This window comes from Mus caroli, unplaced genomic scaffold, assembly GCF_978045245.1.
Source record: "Mus caroli unplaced genomic scaffold, Mus_caroli_1 scaffold_3, whole genome shotgun sequence".
Lineage (NCBI taxonomy): Eukaryota > Metazoa > Chordata > Mammalia > Rodentia > Muridae > Mus > Mus caroli.
In genome coordinates, this window is record NW_028227258.1 from 81,284,962 (window position 1) to 81,307,707 (window position 22,746).

A 22,746-nucleotide genomic window follows, 5' to 3' on the forward strand; every position below is an offset into this window, starting at 1 on the left:
TTTACACAATGGAGTACTACTCACCTATTAAAAACAATGACTTCATGGAAAATTTTTAGGCAAATGGATGGAATTAGAAAATATCATTTTAAGCAAGTCATAGAACAACACACATGGTATGCACTCACTGGTAAGTGGATATTAGCCCAAAAGCTCTGAGTACCCAAGACACAATTCACAGACCACATGAAGCTCAAGAAGAAGGAAGACCAAAAAGTGGATGCTTCAGCCCTTAGACGGGAGCACTAAATACTCCCAGGAGGAAAATTGAGACAAAGTGTGGAGCAGAGGCTGAAGGAAAAGCCATCCAGAGATGGCCCCACCTGGGAATCCATCCTACGCACAGACAGATATCAAACCCAGACACTAAGGCAGATGCCAAGAAGTGCTTGGTAAAAGGAGCCTGATATAGGAGCCTGTCTCTTGAGAGGCTCAGTTGGAGCTCAAAGCCAACCATTGGGCTGAGCACTGGGTCCCCAACAGAGGAGTTAGAGAAATGACTGAAGGAGTTGAAATGTTTTGCAAACCATAGTAAGAACAACAATACCAACCAACCAGAAACCCCCAGAGCTCCCACTAAACCACCAACCAAAGCATACACATGGAGGGACCCATGGCTCCAGCTGCAAGAGAATGGCCTTGTTGGTCATCAATGGGAGGAGAGGCCATTAGTCCTATGAAGGCTCGATGTCCCAGTGTAGGGGAAGGCCAGGGAGGTGAGGTGCAAGTTGGTGGGTGGGATATGGGGAAGGAAGATGGATAGGGGGTTTCCAGAGAGAAAAATCAGAAAAGGGAATAACATTTGAAATCTAAATAAATAAAATATCTAATAAAATTGCTGACATATTAACTAATATTTAAGGTCAACTTGGGTCTTGAGTTAACAGCCTTCTTGACTTCATTTTTTTCTGATGCATACAAGCATATCTGTGTCTATATATTTGGCTGTTTTTCCCTGCTTTATTCATATGCAACTATAACCAAACAAATTTGGGAGGGAGGATTCTTTGTAAACACAGGAACTCTTATGATGAAGAACAAGACCAGCACTGGGTGACACCTGTAGTTCCTAGAGTCAATGTGTCTTGATATTGCAATAGATATTAAAGCTGTAGTAATATTCTAACTTCCTTTATTGCTCTATTACTGTGGGTAATTTCATTTCCATTTCTAGCCCCTGGTTTGTCATAAAAATATAGTTCATAGTAAATAGTGAAGATTTTTATGTACAACACTAAAGGTATTTTGTAATTAGTACTGAATTTTAAAAATTCACCTCTTATTTGAAAATGGGCTTCAAAACCAATTATACGATTGCTTATAATCTGTTGTATCAGGAGAGCATGTGGAAGTGATCATGGATTACCAAATACTATTTTCATTGTTTCATTAAGGCTGGCTACCCATCCTCTTTTGCTTTACTTTGCAGTTCATGAATAGTGCTTAACAGGGGTTAATAGACTCATTGTTTTCAGCATTTTCTGTTCTAATATTCTCCTTTACACTTTATTTCTTCTATTTCGAGAAAATGATGATTCATGAAAAACACATCTCAAGCAGCTGGATATGCTTATTTTTTGCTCATATTTGCTGATTATAATGCCAAATGGAGTGTAATTGATGGAAAACTTCACAAATGATGACTATATTGCAGGCTATTATTCTGGAATGAGCCAGGTAGAACTGAGCAACAAAGAAATTAATTTGTAATTAATATTTTATCTTAGTTCTGAGACTACTTGAGAGGATGAGTAAAAATTGCCTTTCTCAAAGACCAACTGATATAATAATTACCTCCTATTCCAATATTCAATTTAAGATACCTATTTAAGATATTTAAAATATCTATTTTAGAATATATTTAAGCTACATGACCAGGAAAAATAAGATTGGCATATTTTAGGGAAGTTCTATATACACAGAACATAGGTTTGTTATTATTTTGAGATAGGCCTATACAATATCTCCAGTTATTGTAAACAAATGAGACAAAAAACCAGAATGTAATATCTAACTGGGTTCCACATCTATCATTCTATGAAGCAAATAGAAATAAGCATAAATGGGGAAAATATTGTTTGTGGCTCCTCCTCTCTTTTCTTCTAAATATTTAATCTCAATTCATCTGTTTGGCCCTGGAGAAATTATGAAAATTATATATGGTCATGTGCATTTTCCTTGAGCAATATCAGTAGATAAAAAGTTAGAGATGCTCTTGCTGTCATTGAACACAAGAATAGTAGTGTATTCATAGTATATTAGGATGTTATCTTAGAATTAACAGTATACTAGAATGTAGTAAATACCTTGAGACAGAAAAAAAGGAAGTCTAAAGTTATCAGAAATCTTGGGATGTAGAAAAATATTGAACTTTTAAATAATATTTAATAAATCTCCCTGAGGTGTTAATATCTGAAAAAGAAGACAATGCTATTAAACAGTTAATACATGGCTTTCCTTGGGAAGATCATTTTCACCACAAGGAACAATTGGAGGCAAACACCCAAGGTGGGATGAGGATGGTGAAAGTCAGGGCAGCTGAGAAAGAGAAAGTGGGAGGTAAACTAAACAGAGTCACAGGTGTATATGGGGTGGGTGTAGAAGATCTTGCAGACAAATATATCCACTTTGGTTCATAATGTCCAGGGGTCACATTGCTGGGATTCAAGCTGAGGAATGATATAATACAACATGAAGTGCTTTGAAATGCATTCTGGACTGTGTGCTGCGAAGATTGAGAAACAGGGGAATAGTAGGAAGCAAAGTGTAGAGTACTGTTGTAGTACAGTTTGGGGACAGTCGATGGGGACCCATTCTAGGGTGGTTGCAGTACATATGGTCAAAAGTAATTGGATTCCAGGATTTCTACATTAGTGGTAGATGTTGGGGGAGGAGGGAGGATAAAACTTGAACAGCTTCACAATTTTTAGTCTTGCTCTCCCAGAGGATGACTTTCTATCAGTGGAGAAGAGGAAGGCGGCTTGTGGATCGACCAGTTTTAGAGAAGAGATGCTTTTAACATGTTGAGGTCAGCATATGCAGTGGTTAATAGTAATTGCCATCTTGAAAGGCTCTACACTCACCTAGAGTGATGAATATCTGGGCCTGCTTATGTATGAGGGTGCTTTCATACTAGGGTAACCTAGGTGAGAAAAAGACCCTAATTTGTGTCCACTCCAAGGGCTGAGCTATTAAATAAACTTAATTCACAGGTGTAAGCAAGTTTGGGGCCAGCATTCATGGTCCTCTGCTTCTTGATTTTCAATGAAATATGACCATTTGCCTGATATTACAGCCACCACGCCTTCCACACTATGATAAACTGTAATCTCAGGACCATAAGGAAATATATCCTTTCCCTTAAGTCATTTTTTTTTGTTAAGTATTTATTCACAGCAATGATAAAAGGAATTAACACTATATATATACATATATACACACACACACATACACACACACACACACACACACACACACACACACACACACACACACATATATATATATATATATATATATATATATATATATACAAACATTATACATATACATAGATATAAAACACAGAAAAAATTTAATGTTGAGAAAACATTTGGATACATAGTGTCTAAAGCAGCTCTGGAAAGAAGTCTAGTCTGATGAGGTAAACTTATTAATTAACACAGTATTTCAAAATGTGTAGATAGATGAGCAAACCAGGAATGGAGGAAAATAAAATCTAGAAAAGCAAGTAAACACGTTACAGATTATGGAAAATAAACTACTTCCTGATGCTGTTTTAGAAGATTCTTCTTTCACATTATCACAGTCAACAACCATGTTACTATAAGGTGGTCATATCTGTAGAAAAATATTCAAAATTGTGAGTGTAACTGTATTCATGCAAGATCGTTAACTCTGTCCCCTAAGCTTTGGGCACAAAACCCCACCAATCCATCACAACTCCTTGGTACCTTTTAATGAACAGCCCCCTTTTCCTTTATAATTGTCAGATTTCAGAGTACAGAATAAAGGAACAGAAGGCAGGAAAGAGACAAAAGTCTGACCTCAGCAGACAAAACTGCATTTATTAGGGCAGTAGCAATGTGCATCAACTGTCCTTCGAGGAGGGGAAGTGGTGTGAAGAGGAGGGAACGCCTATGAGCTCTTACAAGAACGGGCAGAGTTCTTCAGTATAAGGAAGTTGATAGAGGGGTGAAGGTACATGTGTGGGGCAAGACAGTCTTGAGAAATTTGTGATTGTTTTTGTGTGTGTGTGAGTGTGTGTGGCAGGGACTGCAAAGCAGTGCACCTTGAGAAGTGTCTCCACAAGCAGTTCTCCCTGACTTATGAAAGTGGTTGACCCATAACAGTTGAGGAACAGGAGTAAGGCCATTTAAGCAGCAGGACTTCTAGTTTCCTGAAGCCAAGGCATACTTTTTAAAATACTTCATATGTGTATGTATTTGCACATTTAGCAGGAAAACTGAACTAGTTGTGGAGATTCTGAGCATGGGTCCAAACATGATTGGGTAAGAGCTGAGTCTATTTCGTTACTCAGACTCTCCTGAGTAAAACTCAGGTTTTACTCATTTTCAACACTCACTTCTTATTCCTTATATGATCTTTTCTCCAATTGCCACATGGTATACAATGTGTATAGTAAGTCTTTATAACCCTTTTTAAAATTATTTTTCTTAATTAGGTATTTTCTTCATTTACATTTCCAATGCTATCCCAAAAGTCCCTCATACCCTCCCCCAACTCCCTTTCCCACCCACTCCCACTTCTTGGGCCTGGTGTTCCCCTGTACTGAGGCATATAAAGTTTGCAAGATCAACAGACTTAGAAATGTATGGTTATAGAAAAGAAATCTCTCCCATCACATAATAGTCAAAACACCAAATGCACAAAACAAAGAGAGAATATTAAAAGCAGTAAGGGAAAAAGGGCAAGTAACATATAAAGGCAGACCTATCAGAATTACACCAGACTTCTCACCAGAGACTATGAAAGCTAGAAGATCCTGGGCAGATGTCATACAGACCCCAAGAGAACTCAAATGCTAGCCCAGGCTACCATACCCAGCAAAACTCTCAATTATCATAGATGAAGAAACCAAGATATTCCATGACAGAAACAAATTTATATGGTATCTTTTCACAAATCCAGCCCTACAAAGGATAATAGATGGAAAACTCCAACACAAGGAGGGAAACTACACCCTAGAAAAAGCAAGAAAGTAATCTTTCAACAAACCCAAAAGAAGATAGCCCCACAAACGTAATGATAACATAAAAAATAACAGGAAGCAAGAATCACTAATATCTCTTAATACCAATGGACTCAATTCCCAAATAAAAAGACATAGAAAAACATACTGGATACATAAACAGAACCCAGAATTTTGTTGCATACAAGAAACGCGCCTCGGTGTCAAAGACAGACACTACCTCAGAGTAAAAGGTTGGAAAACAATTTTCCAAGCAAATGGTCCCAAGAAACAAGCTGAAGTAGTCATTCTAATATAGACTAAAATCAACTTTCAACCAAAAGAGACAGTATCCAAATTGACAAAATCAGAAATGAAAAGGGAGATATAACAACAGAAACTGAGGAAATTAAAAAACTCATCAGATCCTACTACAAAAGCCTATATTCAACAAAACTGGAAAATCTGGATGAAATGAAAGTTTTCTAGACAGATACCAAAGACCAAAGTTAAGTCAGGATCAGATAAACCATCTAAACAATCCCATAAGCCCTAGTGAAATAGAAGCAGTCATTAAAAGGCTTCCAACCAAAGAAAGCTCTGGACCAGATGGATTTAGTGCAGAATTCTATCAAACCTTCAAAGAAGACCTAATACCAATACTCTTCAAACTATTCCACAAAATAGAAACAGAAGGAACATTATGCAATTCATTCTATGAAGCCACAGTTACACTGTGCATTCTCCCTTGGAGATGGAACTGTTTCTGTTTAATCAGGAACCTGTCACAATTTCCTTACATAGAGGACTTCATAAGAGAATTTTTCTACTTCTATTGTTTTTAATATTTCTAATAGACTTTAAAAACTGTTTGAGTGCATGTTACTTTTAGCTTCAGAAGATATCATATATATTTAAGAGGCATTTAACTATTATAAATTATTTTGATGACTTAAAAATGTAAATACTGAGTTGTATATTTTAAAATAAATTCTATTAGTTTAATTAAAGAAGACAGTTAAAAATAAATAAATATTTAATAATGTTAAAAAGATACCAAATTGACAAATCCAAAACATAAAATAAAAAAAAAATGTGTGGTCATGTTTTGATACAATTAAAGGCATGCTGTTCTATTTAGTGAAGCTTTAAAACAAGGCAGCCATGACTTTAGCAATGGAAATAAGGATTGCTTCCGAGTTATTGCTGCCCTTGTGACACAGAAAGCTTTGTGGAGCTGAAAGACAGTGTCTGGGTGGAGGGAATGTCCCTCTCTCATGTTTTACAGGCCTATACATGAATTAGTGGAACATCTGCTCTTCTACACACAAGGCTGGGCCATGCTCACTTGGTTTCAAATCTGCTAGGCTTCCCTTAAGAGTTATTATCAGGTGGGCATGGAGGCACGGGCATAATAATATTCCAGCAGTAGCTTGAGGAAAGCAAGATGGGATTCCGAGATACAGTCTGACCTCAGCAAACAAAACTGTGTTTGTTTATTTGACAGAAGCAAGGGGCATCAACTTTCCCACAGAAAGGGAAATTGAATGAAGAAAGGGAACGAACTCCTGTGGGGTCTTAAAGGAATGGGTAGGGTGCTTAAGTTTAAAATAAGTTGTTTCTTAACTATGGAAATGAAAGCTAGAGTAGTTTAGTACCAAAAGGCAAAAACTAACTGGCACTGTCATGCAAAATCAGTGCTAAATCTCTTCTAAGATCTGTAAGCCCCTTACAGGCATGCATTTCAATTTCACCGGCTATAAAATTGAGAAGGATGTACAATTGTCTAGACACACTGAGGGTCAGTGGCGACACTGTGAAGGGGCCCTGTTGTGCTCAATGTCAACTGTGCAACCAATGTTAGGAGCAGTGTTCCTTGCACTATGCTATACTACTGTAATGATTCTGACCACACGAAGCCTGAGTAGAAAGGTCAGACTCAGAAACTGGAATTATCATTCCGACATTAAGGTAGAAGGTGGAAAGAGAAGATGATGAAACCACAGGAACCTCGTCCACTTTGGTTCAGGAAGGCCAACTGCTGTCCCACATCATGTAGTTAGTGTCACAAGCCTCCCCTTGAGCCCTGCTCCTTTATTTTAGCTCCTTTTCTAGCAGTTCCCCCCACCCCGGGGGTCCTGCGATGATGCCCTCCAAAGAGCCCTAAGGTCCCTTCTCCCTCCCTTCTCCCCCTCCCCACCACCACCGTGCAGCGTCTCGTCCCTCTCGGTGGCGACCTCCGCCCGCGGTCCCCGCAGTTGTCCGCGGCGCGCCACGGCGCACGCTCGGGGGCGGAGCAGGCGCGTCAAACTCGGCGGCGGCGGTGGCGGCGGCGGTGGCGGCGGCGGTGGCGGTGGCGCGGGCGGCGGCGGGACTCGCTGGTCGCAGCTGCCTCTGCGCCCGCCACCTGCGCCGCCGTCACCTCGGCGGAGGGCTGAGGGGCACGTGCGGTAAGGCCTGGCGGCGAGCTCCCTGCGGCGCGGGCTCCGGGTCTGCGCACTGCGGCGGGGCCGAGCTGGGGCCCGAGGCGGGCTCGGTGCAAGACGCAGTGTCCGATGCCCGCGGGGGACGGGGCCAGGGTTTGGGGACCAGAGGCGCCGAGGGCCCTGGGGTGCTGTGGGGAGGCTCACCTGGCCCTGCAGCGGCCGGTCGCTCTGGAAAGCCACAGAGCCTTGCGGACAAGGGTCGCGCGGGAGCCCGGCTGTAGCAGCTAGCATCGCTCCAGGAGGATAGGGGGCTGTGAGCCAAGCGGGGACAGACCTACTGCAGTACTGGGACTCTCATCCCCAGAGGTAGAGAGTAGCTGCGGGTGAAGGACCTAGTGACATGCCCTTTGGGCCTGCTTTGGGGGTGTATAGGATAAATATGGGGTAAACCTGAGAAGAGGGGGCGGGTAAATACAGGACACTGGTGTTCCAGATAACGGAGTGGGATGGGAATTGGGCGTTTAGGTCTCAGATTGCAGAAAACATTTTTATGCTCTGAAAACAAAGCACACAGAAGAGGGTTATTTTGTTGTTGTTGTTTTTGTTGTTGTTTGTTTGTTTTTAGCTATTCTGCTGTTAGTAAATGCTTGGGGGTTGCTTTATTGTTCATTGTACTTTGGCAAGGATAGTCTCTTCTGGGCATAGGCAGTGATGTTAATTTGTAGGTAGGAACATTATCTGAAGCACACTTCCAGTTTTGTTTCTTTACTATTACTCAGAACTATCTTTTTGAAGATGACTGGTACAAGAGTTCCCACACGAATGGGAAAACTAACAAGTCAACTTACTGCATGGCATTTTCAGGGTACAAAGTAGCATGCAAATTTAATGATATTTTACAAGCAGTGAGTTTAGAGTGTGAAGTTGTTTCATGCCAGTCTTCCTTTACCTTTCTATTTGTTGCTTTCCTTTGAATTAAGTCCGTTAGTGATTATCTTTTTGAAAAAAAAATACATAAAAATCCATACAACCTAGATTTTAAAATTTGATATCAAGTGTTCTAGCTAGAGTGAACCATTTTAACAGTGGGTTAAGCATCCTTACAGGTATGAACCTATTTTGAAATACTCTCCAACTTAATGCCAAATTTTAATTTCATATAATCCCAGATTTGGAAATTGTACAATCTCCAATCATCTCTTACTAGAACCTGGTTTTCTCTATATCTTTACTTGAACTGAGTCTCACCATGACTATAAATAGGCTTTCCTGCTATATAAAGGACACTTAAACGTTCAGTGATGTAGGATTTGAGATACGATTGTTGGTTGGGTAGCCATCATGAGAAGCTCCTTAAAGAGAAGTCACAGGCTTATCACATGCTCCCTAAGTGTGAATATCTTCTTGTTTTCTCTCGTAGATTGAGCTGCTGAAACTTCCGTTTTCAAGATGAAGTTTTCATTGGCAATCTCCTTTTTTATTTTAATGTCCTTGTTGTTTGAAGACGCTTGTTCAAAAGAAAAGTCTTCCAAGAAAGGGAAGGGGAAAAAGAAGCAGTATTTGTGCCCATCGTACGTTCCTCACATCTTATATCCTTCTGCAGAGCAATGTTGCTACTTTTGTTAGAAAACCTGACCGGTTATAAAAATGCCCACCTACAGCACTTTTTGCATCCACTCATGCACCTACTGTGTCCTGTTTGCAAGATGTCTGAGTAGACAGATGTTTGAAATGTGATGGTGGCTTCCTGTTGGTAAAGGAAGCTTTGTAATATACCTTTCCATATCGTTTACAAAAGCGAAACAAGTTATAACTTTATTTTGCCAGATATGCAACTTTAATTGGATGCTGTGGGTCCATGCTTTGAGCAAATACAAGTTCAAAGAGTAGATTTAAAAATGATCTGAAATGAGAATCATTAAGAATCAGATAACTATTATCGTGAGGTCTATTATATTTACATTGCTATACACAGTGGAAGTAAATTTGCATGGTACATGACATTTATTCTGAAGGATTTTTTGTAAAGGACTTACAAAAGGAATTTAGTGTATCCCTCAAAAAGTGTGTGATAAAATATAGAATTACTTTTGTTAAAAAAAAAAAAAGGAAAAAACAATCCAGCTACAGTCTCCCAAAAGTCAAAGTTTATCAGCCTGGGTTCTTTTCTGAGAAGGGTTAATATTACTGGTCAATAAAAACTGGAAATATCCAACCATTACAGCAGATAAACACTAAGTAATGACTTCTAAAGATTATGTGTTTTTAGGTAATAATATAACACATGTCATTATTTTGCTGTTATAGGCCATTTTTCAGTTACTATTGTTGAGAAATTATATCGACCACAGACAACAGTTTATTCCAACGTCAAGAACCATTGAAGTTTTATAAATGTCTGTAAGAAACATAAAGTGCCTTTTAGGGAGAAAAGATGTTAGACTTGATAGATACATTGGTAGTTGATACTTTAGAGATGTGGAGACTTAAGCCTGAAGGCAGGGTCATGGAGACTAATGTCTAGCATTCAGGAAGTTTCATGTCATGTCCAGAGGCATCTCCTAACTTTATCATCGACAGCCTACCTATTTAGCATTTTATGTTAGGATGAAGTGTAGGCTAGCCTTGAATTATGTGCATGCACTTTCTTGGCCTCTGGGTAAGATACCCTTGGGTATCTGCTGAGGGGTGAGAGGCAGGTCAGGCCTACCATGTGCTGACATCAGAACTCGTCAGGGTTAAGATTTTTGTGTCCTTATCAGATCAGCCCCCGAGGGAACTAGAGGATGTTAGGCCTTGTTGACACAAGCTGGTATATTCCTTGTGGTTGTGGTAACTGGGTGTGGTGAGGGTAGAGTCAGGCTATCATGGACCAGTCTGGCTTTTTTTTCACAAGTGAGTGATACTATGGTTACTACCTTCCAGTCAAACCCTTTCTGTACTTCCTGCATCCAAAGTCATATTGTTTAAAGATCATAACAGCAAATCTTGTTGCTTCCATTTACCTTATAATAGTATTTAGAGGACACTTGTTCTTTTTCACAACTACACTACTAAATTGCCCCAAGTGTATACATGGTCAGTGTATATGGTATCTATAGTTATTTAAGACAGATTTTTGAAAATGGGGTAAGATAGTAAAGTTTCTCTTAGAGCATGTGAAAATTATGAGGTTTCATAAGCTGCCATCTGCGCCTGTTGCGTTCTTGTCACAGTACTTCATATGTTACATCATGAGTTGAAAATTCATCTCAGCTAGTTTCTACCATAGTCTTAACTTTATTTTAATTTTTTATGAGAATAAGTAAAGTTTCATTGATGGTTGCAGTAATCCTATCAAATATCTACCTTATCAATATGTAAACAGGTCTGAGATTATAACTCAGCAGGCAAATGAATGTGTTCTGCTGAATTTGGTCGCTGGGACTCGTACAGTGGAAGGAGAGAACCAGTTTCTACAGAGCTCTCCTGACAGCCACATGCTTGCTGTGGCAGACACACATGTGCATACACGATCACTAAAGTAAACAGACAGACAGACAGATAAATATTCTCTGGCAAAATACACTTGTATATTTTTTGGGTTGGATTCATTTTATAAATAAATATCTCTTGCCATAGGAATATAATTCTATAATCCCAGCCCTTGGTAGGAGAATTGGGAGTTCAAAGGCATCCTGGTTTATACAGTAAGACCTAACCTAAAAAAAAAGCAAAACTGAAGTAAAATAAATGAAAATCAGCCTTAAGACTAAGAGCTTAAGAAATTCAAAAGTGTTTTCTCTGGCTGAAATTTGGTCTACTATATGAAAGTGCTGTAAAAACTCAGGCTACACTCTCAGCCATAGTAAAGTGCTGTAAAGTAATCTTATATGATTATTGATAGTTTAGAAATCTAAACTATTTTGTATAAATTCATTAAGTGTATTAATACGGAGAGATTGGCAGAGTTGGAATTAGAAATCTCAGAAATTGAGGGTAGAAAATGAGTACTTAAGATCATGAGGTTCTTGCCTGGTGAACTTTTGTTTATTTAAGCACTCTCAGGAGTGGCATTGATAAGCCATGGGAGCATATAAGCCTCGCCAGTATATTTGTAGGGAATAGAAGTTAACTATTTTTGTTTTTTCACTAAAAGAGTATTGTTTTTTCCTGTCTATTCTGAGAATGTACATTTTAAAATACAGGACAGGGGCCGGAAAGATTGTGATTTTTCCATTCTGCTGGTAAGAGTTCACCTAAACCTATGCATATAGCTGCACTCACCCACCATACATATAACATAACATAAACTCCCTGAATTTTATGTCTAGTTCAGAGCTGGTTAGAGGGTAACACCCTCCATCCTGACTGTCCCAAAGCTCAACTCAATGTGCAAAAACTGTTCTCAGAACTCCTCCACACCTCTACTAACACAGTGGCCCTTTGCCAGCAAATGACCACACTACCTCCTTGGCCATCCTCGGATCATGTTTGACCTACCTTTCCTACATCAGCATCTCAAATTCAGCAGGTACCAAGAGTCAACAGCTCAGTAGCTCTTCTTTACCACCTCTGCAGTGTCTCTACTTTCACCGCTTTTTAGAGTTATCTGATTTGTCTTCTCTATAATCTATAATATGGCTTGTTTTAACTTCTTCACTATTCTCCCCTCCCCCACCTCAGGTATTTCTGCTCCACACTGACTCTAGAGTTTATTTTGCTGTTTTGTTTTGTTTTATTTCTGTTTTGTTGTTGCTTTGGTTTGTTTTGCTTTGGTATTTTCTCCTGGGAACTTGGTTCTAATTAGGTCATTCCAATATTGAGATGCCTTGCAGGAATTCCATGGCTCTTTGGATATGGCTGACATTTCTTGTCTCTACACAGAAGATCTTTGATGGCTAGAGTCCAACATCTGCATCCCAGTCTGTGGATCATCCAGTGCACACCTGCTCTTTCCCATCTCCATCATCATTCTGTTCTTTGCGATAGTTAAAGCACCAGTGCTCCCTGGCTGTGTTAGTTAACTCCCATCTCCAGGCTCTTGTTGGAAATTCATAGCAGTAACTATCACTTGTTCACTACTGAGCCTCAGTCTGTGTGCCTAGACCTTTACAAATACACACACTACTGCATATATCCTCTTCACTCAGCATTTTAAAAAATTCTTTAATCCATTTTTACAGTCCAGTCTTCATCCCCCTCCCAGTGCACTCCCCCCTCCTGCTCCTCATCCCATACTTCCCTGACCCTGTCTCCAAGAGGATGTCCCCACCCCTCCACCCACACCCTGCCAGACCTCCGCACTCCCTGGGGCCTCAAGTCTCTCAAGAGTTAGGTGCATCTTCTCTCACTGAGGCCAGACCAGGCAGTCTTTTGCTGTGTGTCTGTCAGGGGGCTCATATCAGCTGGTGTATGCTGCCTGGTTGGTGGCTCAAGTGTCTGAGACATCTCGAGGGTCCAGGTCAGTTGGGTTGCTGGTCTTCCCATGGGCCTGTCCTCCTCCTCAGCTTCTTCCAGCTTTCCCCCAATTCAGTCACAGGGGTTCCCAGCTTCCTTCTGTTGGTTGAGTGCTAGTATCTGCATCTGACTCTTTCAGCTGCTTGTTGGGCCTCTTGGAGGGCAGCCATGATAAGCTCCTCTCTGCACGCACACCACTGTATCAGTAACAGTGTCAGGCCCTGGGGCCTCCCTTGAGCTGGATCCCAATTTGGGCTTGTCACTGGATCTCCTTTTCCTAAGTCTCTTCTCCATTTTTCCCCTTGCAGTTCCTTCAGATGGGAATGATTCTGGGTCAGAGCTTTTGACTATGGGATGGCAACCCCATCCCTCCAGTTGATGTCTTGCCTCTCCACTGGAGGTGGATTCTACAAGTCCCCCCTTCTAACTATAGAGCCCTTCATCCAAGGTCCCTCCCTTTAGTCCTGAGAATCCCTCACCTCCCAGGTCTTTGGTACATGCTGGAGGGTCTCCCCACCTCCTACCTCCTGAAGTCACCTGTTTCTATTCTTTCTGTTGGCCCTCAGGGCTTCAGTCCTGTCTTGCCGCCCCCCCCAAAAAAAATCTGATCATGTTCTCCCCTTTCCCTCCTTGTCCTTTCTTCCACACTGCCTCCCTCTGCCCTTCATGACTGCTTTCTTCTCCTTCCCAAGTGGGATTGAAGCATCTTTACTTGTGCCCTTTGGCTTGTTAACCTTCTTGAGTTCTGTGAATTGTATTCTGTACATTTTTTTGGCTAATATCCACTTACCAGTGAGTACATACTATTCATGTCCTTTTGGGTCTGAGTTACCTTACTCAGGATGATATTTTCTAGTTCCATCCATTTGTCTTTAAAACTCATGATGTTCTTGTTCTTAATAGTTGAATAGTATTCCATTGTGTAAATGTACCAAATTTCTGTATCCATTCTTCTGTTGAGGGATTGTTTCCAGCTCCTGACATCACAGACAAGGCCACATGAACATAGTGGAACACGAGCTCCTGTGGCATGGTGGGGCATATTTTGGGTATAGTCCCAAGAGTGGTATAGCTGGGTCTTCAGTAGATCTATTTTCAGTTTTTGGAGGAACCTCCAGATTGATTTCCAGAGTAGTTGTACCAGTTTGCAATCCCACCAGCAATGGAGGAGTGTTCCTCTGTCTTCATATCTTTGTCAACATGTGCTGTCACATGAAGTTTTGATGTTAGCCATTCTGATTGGTATAAGGTGGAATCTCAGGGTCATTTTGATTTCCATTTCCCTGATGACTAAGGACTTTGAACATTTCTTTAGGTGCTTCTCAGCTGTTCAGGATTCTTCTGCTATGAATTCTCTATTTAGTTATATACCCTAATTTTTGATTGGATAATTTGGGTTTTTGGTGGTTAGCTTCTTGAGTTCTTTATTAATTTTGGATATTAGTCCTGTGTCGAATATGGGATTAGTAAAGATTTTTTTTCCCCAATCTGTATGTAGGTTGTCGAACTGACCATAATGACATCAAAATCAACCTAAATATAAAACTATGACCTCTACTGAGAAACACTTGTGTGTGTGTGTGTGTGTGTGTGTGTAAGTGTGTGTGAGTTTGTGTGTGTAAGCTGACACTATGTTGTAGGGAAGCGATCCCATTCTCTGTCCTCATTTTGACAGTCTGATTTCGATAAGAACGTTCTCCATTTGTACAACCTTCTTTACATCCATGGCTATGATTGTTCCTGGATCTTCTCCAGATATTTGTAAACTCATGAGAGAACAATGCTTACTTGACTCATTACCAGGGAAAACAGAATGCCTGGCACAAAATGTAAATCAGGTGATAATTTCTTTTATAAGTGAAGGGATACCAAAAAGCCTTTGTCCTCTTCTTTATGCTTCTATTATGTCTGGATTTTACATCAATTGATATGGTCTCAGCATATGGGCAACTAGATTTATTCACAACTATGCTAATGAATTGAATGTTTTTACCCTGGGTTATGTTTGTCAGAGGCAGAATTTTGGCTTCATTGTATTCAGCATTTTATCAATGATTAAAAAGAAATATTAAAGAAAACAAAAACAAACTAAAATTTGTAACATTGGAAACGGTGATGTGAGATAGAATTGGGAGCCAATATAACCCTGAATTAAGAAACTAAGGCTCAGAAATAAGAGTTGCATACTGAATATCATATGTAATATATATCCACTTATATATAGATATAGTAATATATATATACACACATATATACATGCTGTATTCATACATATATACATATTTATGTATGTACTACATGTATACACTATATATGTATACACTATATATGTATATATATGTATGTATATATGTGCTATATATATGGCAGGTCATGTGAAGTGGGCCTATCTTGCAGGAGGGTAGGGGCACTGACAAGAATGTATACTTGGATGAATATGAATGGAACACAATGTTATACAGATAGGAAAATGTCATAATGAAACCCATTTATTTTTTATGATAATAACAACAAATAAAAATAAACTGATGGGCAAAGACCTAATGAGATAGGGAAATTGGTTTACCTACTATTTGTGCAAGTATGGTTAATAGAATATTTGGAAAATGTTTGATGATGTTATCATATTGATACAAATGAATGTGTTTTATTCAGACATTTAAAGCAAAGTTTAAGGGCATTTTTGCACTGTTTTACACAGTATTCCCAGGACAGAGAAATAATAGTAGAAGTAATTAAGATCTTTTCATACTGGGAAGTGCTAAAGGAACTGAGATAATTGAAGGTTGTTTGCAAGTGCTTGAAAATCTGTGACGTGAATAAGAAACTACACTTTACGGCTTGGCATCTGCTTAAAGCCAGGCTAATGAATAGGAGCTATATGGAGTGAGACTTTTGGCTTCACTTAAGTTTTTACTAGCAATCAGATGAAACGTAATTGACAGGATCAGGGGTGGTGCAGGTATCATCATGAGAGCCACTCTGGCATAGGAAATTTGTTTAGCTGGCCTATGTTAGGGGACTTGAAAATGAATAGATCGTATATTGGTGATTAAAGATATTTCAATTTGTGATATTTTAAAAATTTCTGTAGACTTGACATTGTATCTAACATCTAACTAAAAGCAAGAGATTGAGTCATCATTCTACACATTTAAATTTTCTCTTGCTCCAGTTAGGCAGATGTGCCTTTATTTTTTTGGTGGACTGACCTGGAAGGTTCTAGTATATAAAATGCATAAGCCTTGGTATTAAGTTGGTAAGAAGAATTTGATGACCTTCATTAACATAATTTTCCTTTAGGTCAGGTTTGTTCATGCCATTAATCCAAGTCCACAGGAAGAAGGGACAGGAGGCACTTTGTGAGTTCATGGCCTGCCTGATCTACATAGGAAGTTCCAGTTCAGACAGAAATGTATAGAATGACTCTGTCCCCAAAATCCAAACTCATCAAACAAAAGAAAGCTAAACACTATAATTTCCCTCAGAAATTTCATATAAGTTTTATTTAAATCTCCTTCAAACCCAGAAAAATCTCCCTTCTGACCTAATCCAGCAGGAAAAGATAAATCAATCCACCATACCTCTCCAGAAATGACTTCAGGATGCTGGATGATAATGACCAACACATCCATAAACAGAAGGCTTGTGAATATGGGTCTGTATTTGCATATCCTAAAAACCAGAACTGAAATATATTTAACAATACTAGCAATAGCAAAGATATGATTTAACAAACTTAGAGGAACATTGATTTGTATGTCAGATTTCTGTCATAGGAGATATAGCAATTCCTTTTCATTGATTTGCCTGGACAGTGTCCTGGTATGTATTACTAGTTTGGTCATTTCTGAACTACTGGGGCTCATTTTTTTTATTTAATTTATTTTTATTTCATGTGCATTGGTGTTTTACCTGCCTATATGTCTGTGTGAGGGTTTCAGATCTCCTGAAGCTGAAGTTACAGACAGTTGTGAGCTGCCATGTGGGTGCTGGGAATTGAACCTGGGTCCTCTGGAAGAGCAGTGAGTGCTTTTAACCACTGAGCCCTCTCCTCAGCCCCTGGTGCTCATTTTTAGGCTGAGGCCTCTGGATTTCAACCATCGGGCAGCTGATAATTTTAAGTGAACTATCATGTTTATGAAGAGTACTAGAGAAATGTCTTGAATGTGGCATGTGTGGCACAGACCTGCAGATAGTCTGTAGTTTTTTTTTCAAATGTATGGCTTATTATGCAAACATTAAAGATCTGGGACAACTCACAACAAACATATATATCAATCAAAAATGTAGCTCTAAGTGACATCGCCAATACTTGGAGGCAAGGTCCAGTCATACATAGACCATGGGTCAGGATAGTAGGAAGTAAGCTGAAAGTCACGTTGGCTGCAGAACAAGCCTATGTTCAGTGCTGGTTGGGGAAGGACAGTTTGTGGATGTTGGCACTGCTTCAGATTCTTGAGAAATGTATTACTTAAGAGCACTGGATGCTAACTACTCATGGTTTCAATTGCGCTTATCCAGGTCAGTAAGGGTGCTGGATGATCAGTGGTCACCAGAGTCAGAGAAGGAAATCTTCCTCATAGCAGACATGATCACTGGAAGGGCCCCCTGTTGCTGGAGTACATGTGTGTTGAGGTATTTTGGAACCTAGCATCTACTGAGCTGCTTGGAGCCTGGGTGTTTGTATAGCTTCTGAGCCTAATCTTGTCTTCTCAATCTAGTTAGCCCCTGCACATGAGTGGCACAGGCTACCACTCCCAGGACATTTTGGGGCACAGTCAGCTGCTTACTTTTGCTATCAGCAAGTTCTGGTATCAAGACACCAAAGAGTGCTACCATCTTGTGAAACACTCTGTGTTGCTTTCAGAATTTTGATCTATGTGTTTTCTACAAAATCTTTCTTTCTTCTTTTTCTGGCCTGTACCATGTTTTCCTTCTGAGGAGTTTCACATAAGCCATTAGTGATTGAGGTAGTTCTTCTATGGGTTTGCAATCATTTCAGCCCATATTTACCATATCTGCTAAGTGTTCTCCAATCCTTGACACGCTAGTGTTAAAATCATGACATAAGTAACCCAGCTTTACTTTTGCTCTTGTGCCCGCACTAAAAAAGAATGGGAGTTATTTCTATAACTTTGCCCATAACCTAAATTATTATATATAAATATAAATGCACTTGATACCTTCTCTGAGCATGTTTGTCTCTTTTAACATTTAATGCCAGAATATATGCACGGCATCAGTTGTATATAATGCTGAGAGGCAAGTTTACAAGGGAAAACAGAAGCCATCATGTTTATGCAAATGATAATGGTAGTCGTTAGTCTCTCTGGTTTCTTTTGTCTAGCTTTCCCTAGCAGACTGGATAGCGCGTCACTCCCTTCCTTCCATTTGAGGATGTGCTTAGTTGTACTTACTGTAGAACTATTCATGATGAAAATGTCGGCCAAACATGAGAGGCTGACGGAAAAAGATATCACTCATGTAAAAAGGGATGCCCGTGGGGATTGTCTGTCCTGTCATCTACTGTCCACGTAGACCAGGGTCTTCTTCTTCCTCCTTCTAGTGTTCAGTTATGTATTTTTCATACTATCTATTTTGCAATTTCTCTTTGCCCGCATACTGTTATTTTGCAATCACTTGAATTAATGATCTTGTCCTTCCAAACAATTCTTCAGTGTTTAAAATTGGCATCCCCATTATTCCAGTCAGTCAGGCATGAAGCCCAAATGGGAGCTGCACCTTTCCTTTGAAATGAGCTCCTCTACCATCATGTTCGGGTTTCATTTCCATGCATCTCCTCTTACACCGATGTCAACAGATTTGTCATGGTGTTTTCCCAGTGACGTGCCTTATTGTGATATGTCTCAGCATACTGTTTCCATTCTCTTCCTGATAGTCCTGCAATCAGTAACACATTTTCCAGCACCCTTTAACCTAGATTTCAAGGGACTCTTTCAAATTTATATTCCAGACTTTGGGTACAGCTACAATCTTGCTTTAGACAGGTTGATCTGCTCCATTTCTTAACCTTTCCTTAATATTATTATTGTTGTTATTATTATTACATTTAGAAACATAACTTTCTGTTTATCCAGATTTTGCCAGTTCTTCGGGACTTTGCTGAGTAAATATTGCCTTGTCTGAACAGAATGTTTAAATAGCCAGCAGCTTCAGTCAGGAGTGGGAGTTCTGTGAAGTAACAGTGCTCTGTAGAAGGGTAACTAGTTAATGTCTTGGAAACTGATTGAAATTCAGCTTTTGGAAGAAAAAAAAAGTATCCATCTTCCGATTTACTCACCTGTAATACTGTGCCAAATGCCTGTTGCTATAATTTTCAAGAGTTAAAATTATGTGGAAGTTTGTTCCTAGGGTCTCAATTGGTACTTGGTTGTTCGTGAATGTCTATTGTGTGTTGTTGGATTTGTTTTACTGCAGTTTTTTTTCTTTAAAGAGTAGAAATATAAATAACTTCTAATTAAGGCTTTTCTTGTGAAATAAATTAGACTGCTTTTGTATAAGCACAATTATGTAACAATGACTAAAGGAGGAAATGTAAAGGACATAAGTAAATTAAAGGATACTTGAGACACCTCTGTAGAGGAAAGGGAATTATTTAGTAGATTTTTTTTTTTTGTCACCACAGTGATTTTAAACTGGAGGAGATACAACCAAAATCAAGTATCCCTTGGATATTAATAGTATTTAAATTAATTTTCCTAACCCTGTGTTTAGGATTGGTGTTGGGCTCTTTCCCAGAATCATTTTCTTCCACATCATATATTTTGGCCTTTGATTAAATTAAATCCTTCATATGATGAGGTCTTTACTTCCTAGTTAAGTCATATGTATTTTAAGAATCTTCACTGCAAACAGTTGAGAGGAGGTGGCCATATAGAGTTTTAGCACCTGGCTATTTAAAGGTTTGTGCATAAGAGCTCCATGTATGATCGATAACACAGTTGAATCAGATAAGTAAGTGATGACATAGGAAAACAAGAGCTAATCTTTTGACACATCCATGGTTCAATGGCAGTGCAGTTAGACGTGGCATCAGTAAGACGAGTTCATCTTGCACGTCTCTTCACACATGCTGGACAAGAAGTGAAGCACTTTGGGTCGTTTATTTGTTAATGTGCACATCTAGTTCTTCTCTACTTTTTGACACAGATAATATTTTCTTCCTCATAAATAAATCTAGTCACGTCCTTGGAACCATTATTACTTGGTAAGGACCATGTGCTTTTCTCTACATCCCAGCACACCCCTGTGTCCACCTCTCCATCTTTTCCGTGCTTCATGGTTAGCTTCTAGAAGTCCCTGCTGAGTCTTTCCCCTAACTCTTCTGACTAGTACTGGATACACTGCTTTCTCTGACTCCTTAACCCTTGGGTCTTTCCCGAGAGTCACTCTTGACTCTTACATGGCCCTCCCATCCATATTTTATCTGTAGCAATTTCTGGCTTTGTGTGTGACTAGGGACCATTGGGAAATGATGTATCTACATCTTTATCTCTAGCTGTATTTACTATGTGATATCCAGCCATTCAATTTCCGTTTCCTACTGTACTTTACAGTACTGCACTCTAAATGCATTGGGCACAGCTCAGTGGTAGAGTATTTGTGTGAGGTCCTGGTTTTAATCCCCAGTACAACAAACAAACAAGCAAGAAAAACTTATTTTATGTAGTGTAGGCATTAAATATTAATAAGAATAACCTACTTTATGAAATTTTCACAGTAAGTATTGTTTTTAAATTAGTGAAAATAGCATTTTGGTTTGCATTGCTGTGTGTTAGTCTGGGGGCTGACATCATGGAAGACTCCTTATTTACATTCTCCCATGCACATTTGTATTAGGTTCACAATGGCTTATTAATTTAGCTGATCATGAAGAAGAGATGACCACGTGAAATGGGGAAAGGGAAGAACACTTAAATAGCTTCTCCTAATTTTGAATGTTCTTTAATGTTGTGCCAAAGTTAACAAACGATATTTCCTTAAGAGAGAGTGATTTTATGTGAAGCCTACAATCAGATCAGTGAACATTTTGTTCTGTTTCATTGCAGTTCATTGGTCAGACATGCACATTGAATGGACTCTTTTGTTCAGAAATGATTTTATAACAACCTAGAGTAGCAGCTAGAAGATACTCGCTTGCCTGCTTTGGACATTGTCCAGAGGTTGATCCCATCATTACACAGCATCAAATGACTCTGCCATTGAGTGTCCCTCTTTGTGTCAGTGGAGAGAGGATATACATCTTGGAAAGTGCTCAGACTCCTAGGAGTTAATGTCCTCCTAAGATTCTGATTTGTGTTAGAAAATGTGTATTTGTCACTAGCAAGTCATACAGCCATGTTTATCTTTTTATTACTTTTCCAAACAAAACAAAACAAAATAAAACCAAAACCTCGCCCGTAGTGTTTTGTTTTTTTATTTTTCTCTTTTATTCTTATTTTGTTTTATTTTGTATTCTGTGAATAACCTTCCATGAAAAATAGAAATCTAATTTAGCCCATAAGTAAAACTATCCAAGTGTTTTTATTCCCAACACTCTTCAGTTTAGATGGTAGCTATAGCACTGTGCTGGTACAATGCCGATTGTAGTTTCAAAATGCAGTAAAATTATGTTTATCTGAGTATTTCTTTAGAAACACTGCTTAGGGACATTATAATTTTTGGGTAAGTTGCTGTTAGGGTGTTAATGTTTAATATGTTTCGAAGGCTTGTGGTGTTATTTATAAGTTGTGTGGGTTTATATATTGGTGGTGTGTGGTATATTTTGATTTTGTGGGAACTTAGGTTTTGGTGTCTGGTTTATGTTGGCAGTGTGTGGTATGTTTAGATGAAATTTGGTGTTAAGTATTGGTTATGTGGATTTGTGTTTTGGTGGTGTGTGATGATGTATATTGGAGATAGTGTGTATTGGAGATGTGTAGCGTTATGTATTAGTAGTATGCGCCATGTTGTGGTACTGTGTGGTGTTAAATATTGGAGGTGTGGGGTTTTATGTATTGATGTGCAGTGCTATCATTTGGTGATTATTATGTTTTGGTGGCATGTGGCAAAGAATGCATTGCCAATACATTTAAATATTTTCTTGATTTTGTCTAATGAGCAAGCATTTTATCCACCATGGCCTTCGAGTGATGAGCACAATTGTCAATATTTAACAAAGAAAATAATGTGCTGCTGGTTTTAAGAGAATAGTTTTGACTGTGGTGTGGGCAGTCTGCAGGTAGACAAAGCAGGCTTTAAGAACTGGTATTCTAGTGTGCAGGCACCTCAGATGTTTGGAATAGAGACAGCTGTTCACTTCTCTGCTATGGCCAGCCTTTTCTCCTTCTAGCTTTTCTCTGCATGGCCAGTGACTTCTGAGTTAAACTACTCAGCTTCCACTTTACTGTGATATATTCTGTGACTTCTTCCTGACATCTGCCCTGCTTTTTTCCCTGAAGTTGTCCCATCCCTTCATATCTTACTACTTTCAGCCAAAAGCCAGGTATTATTCAGAGTCCCTGCCCTGTAACTTGTGCAAAATTCAGTACTAAAGATACAATGCCAATAATTACAAGTTCCAGCCAAAACTGGTTGAGTTAGTTCTGAAAAGAAAACATAACTCAGCTCCCAGAGACATGGGCTCATTTCAGTTTTGTCTTATGCCCTTCCACTGAACCAGATCTG

The 22,746-nt window shown here is 39.3% G+C and overlaps 1 protein-coding gene across 4 annotated transcripts in view; it reads left to right on the forward strand.

Moving 5' to 3' along the window:
• The first annotated feature begins 7,542 nt into the window (after window positions 1-7,542).
• Window positions 7,543-22,746, forward strand: part of Glrb (glycine receptor beta) — a 73,497-nt gene continuing 58,293 nt past the window's right edge. For 3 of the 4 annotated variants that reach the window (XM_021157780.2, XM_021157781.2, XM_021157782.3), the window contains exons 1-2: window positions 7,543-7,641; window positions 9,038-9,188. In XM_021157780.2, coding sequence (XP_021013439.1) covers window positions 9,067-9,188 — 122 coding nt within the window. In that variant the 5' untranslated portion in view covers window positions 7,543-7,641; window positions 9,038-9,066. Of the gene's footprint in view, window positions 7,642-7,843; window positions 7,984-9,037; window positions 9,189-22,746 lie in introns of those variants that run through there. The other variant, XM_029475575.2, reaches the window with a different exon arrangement.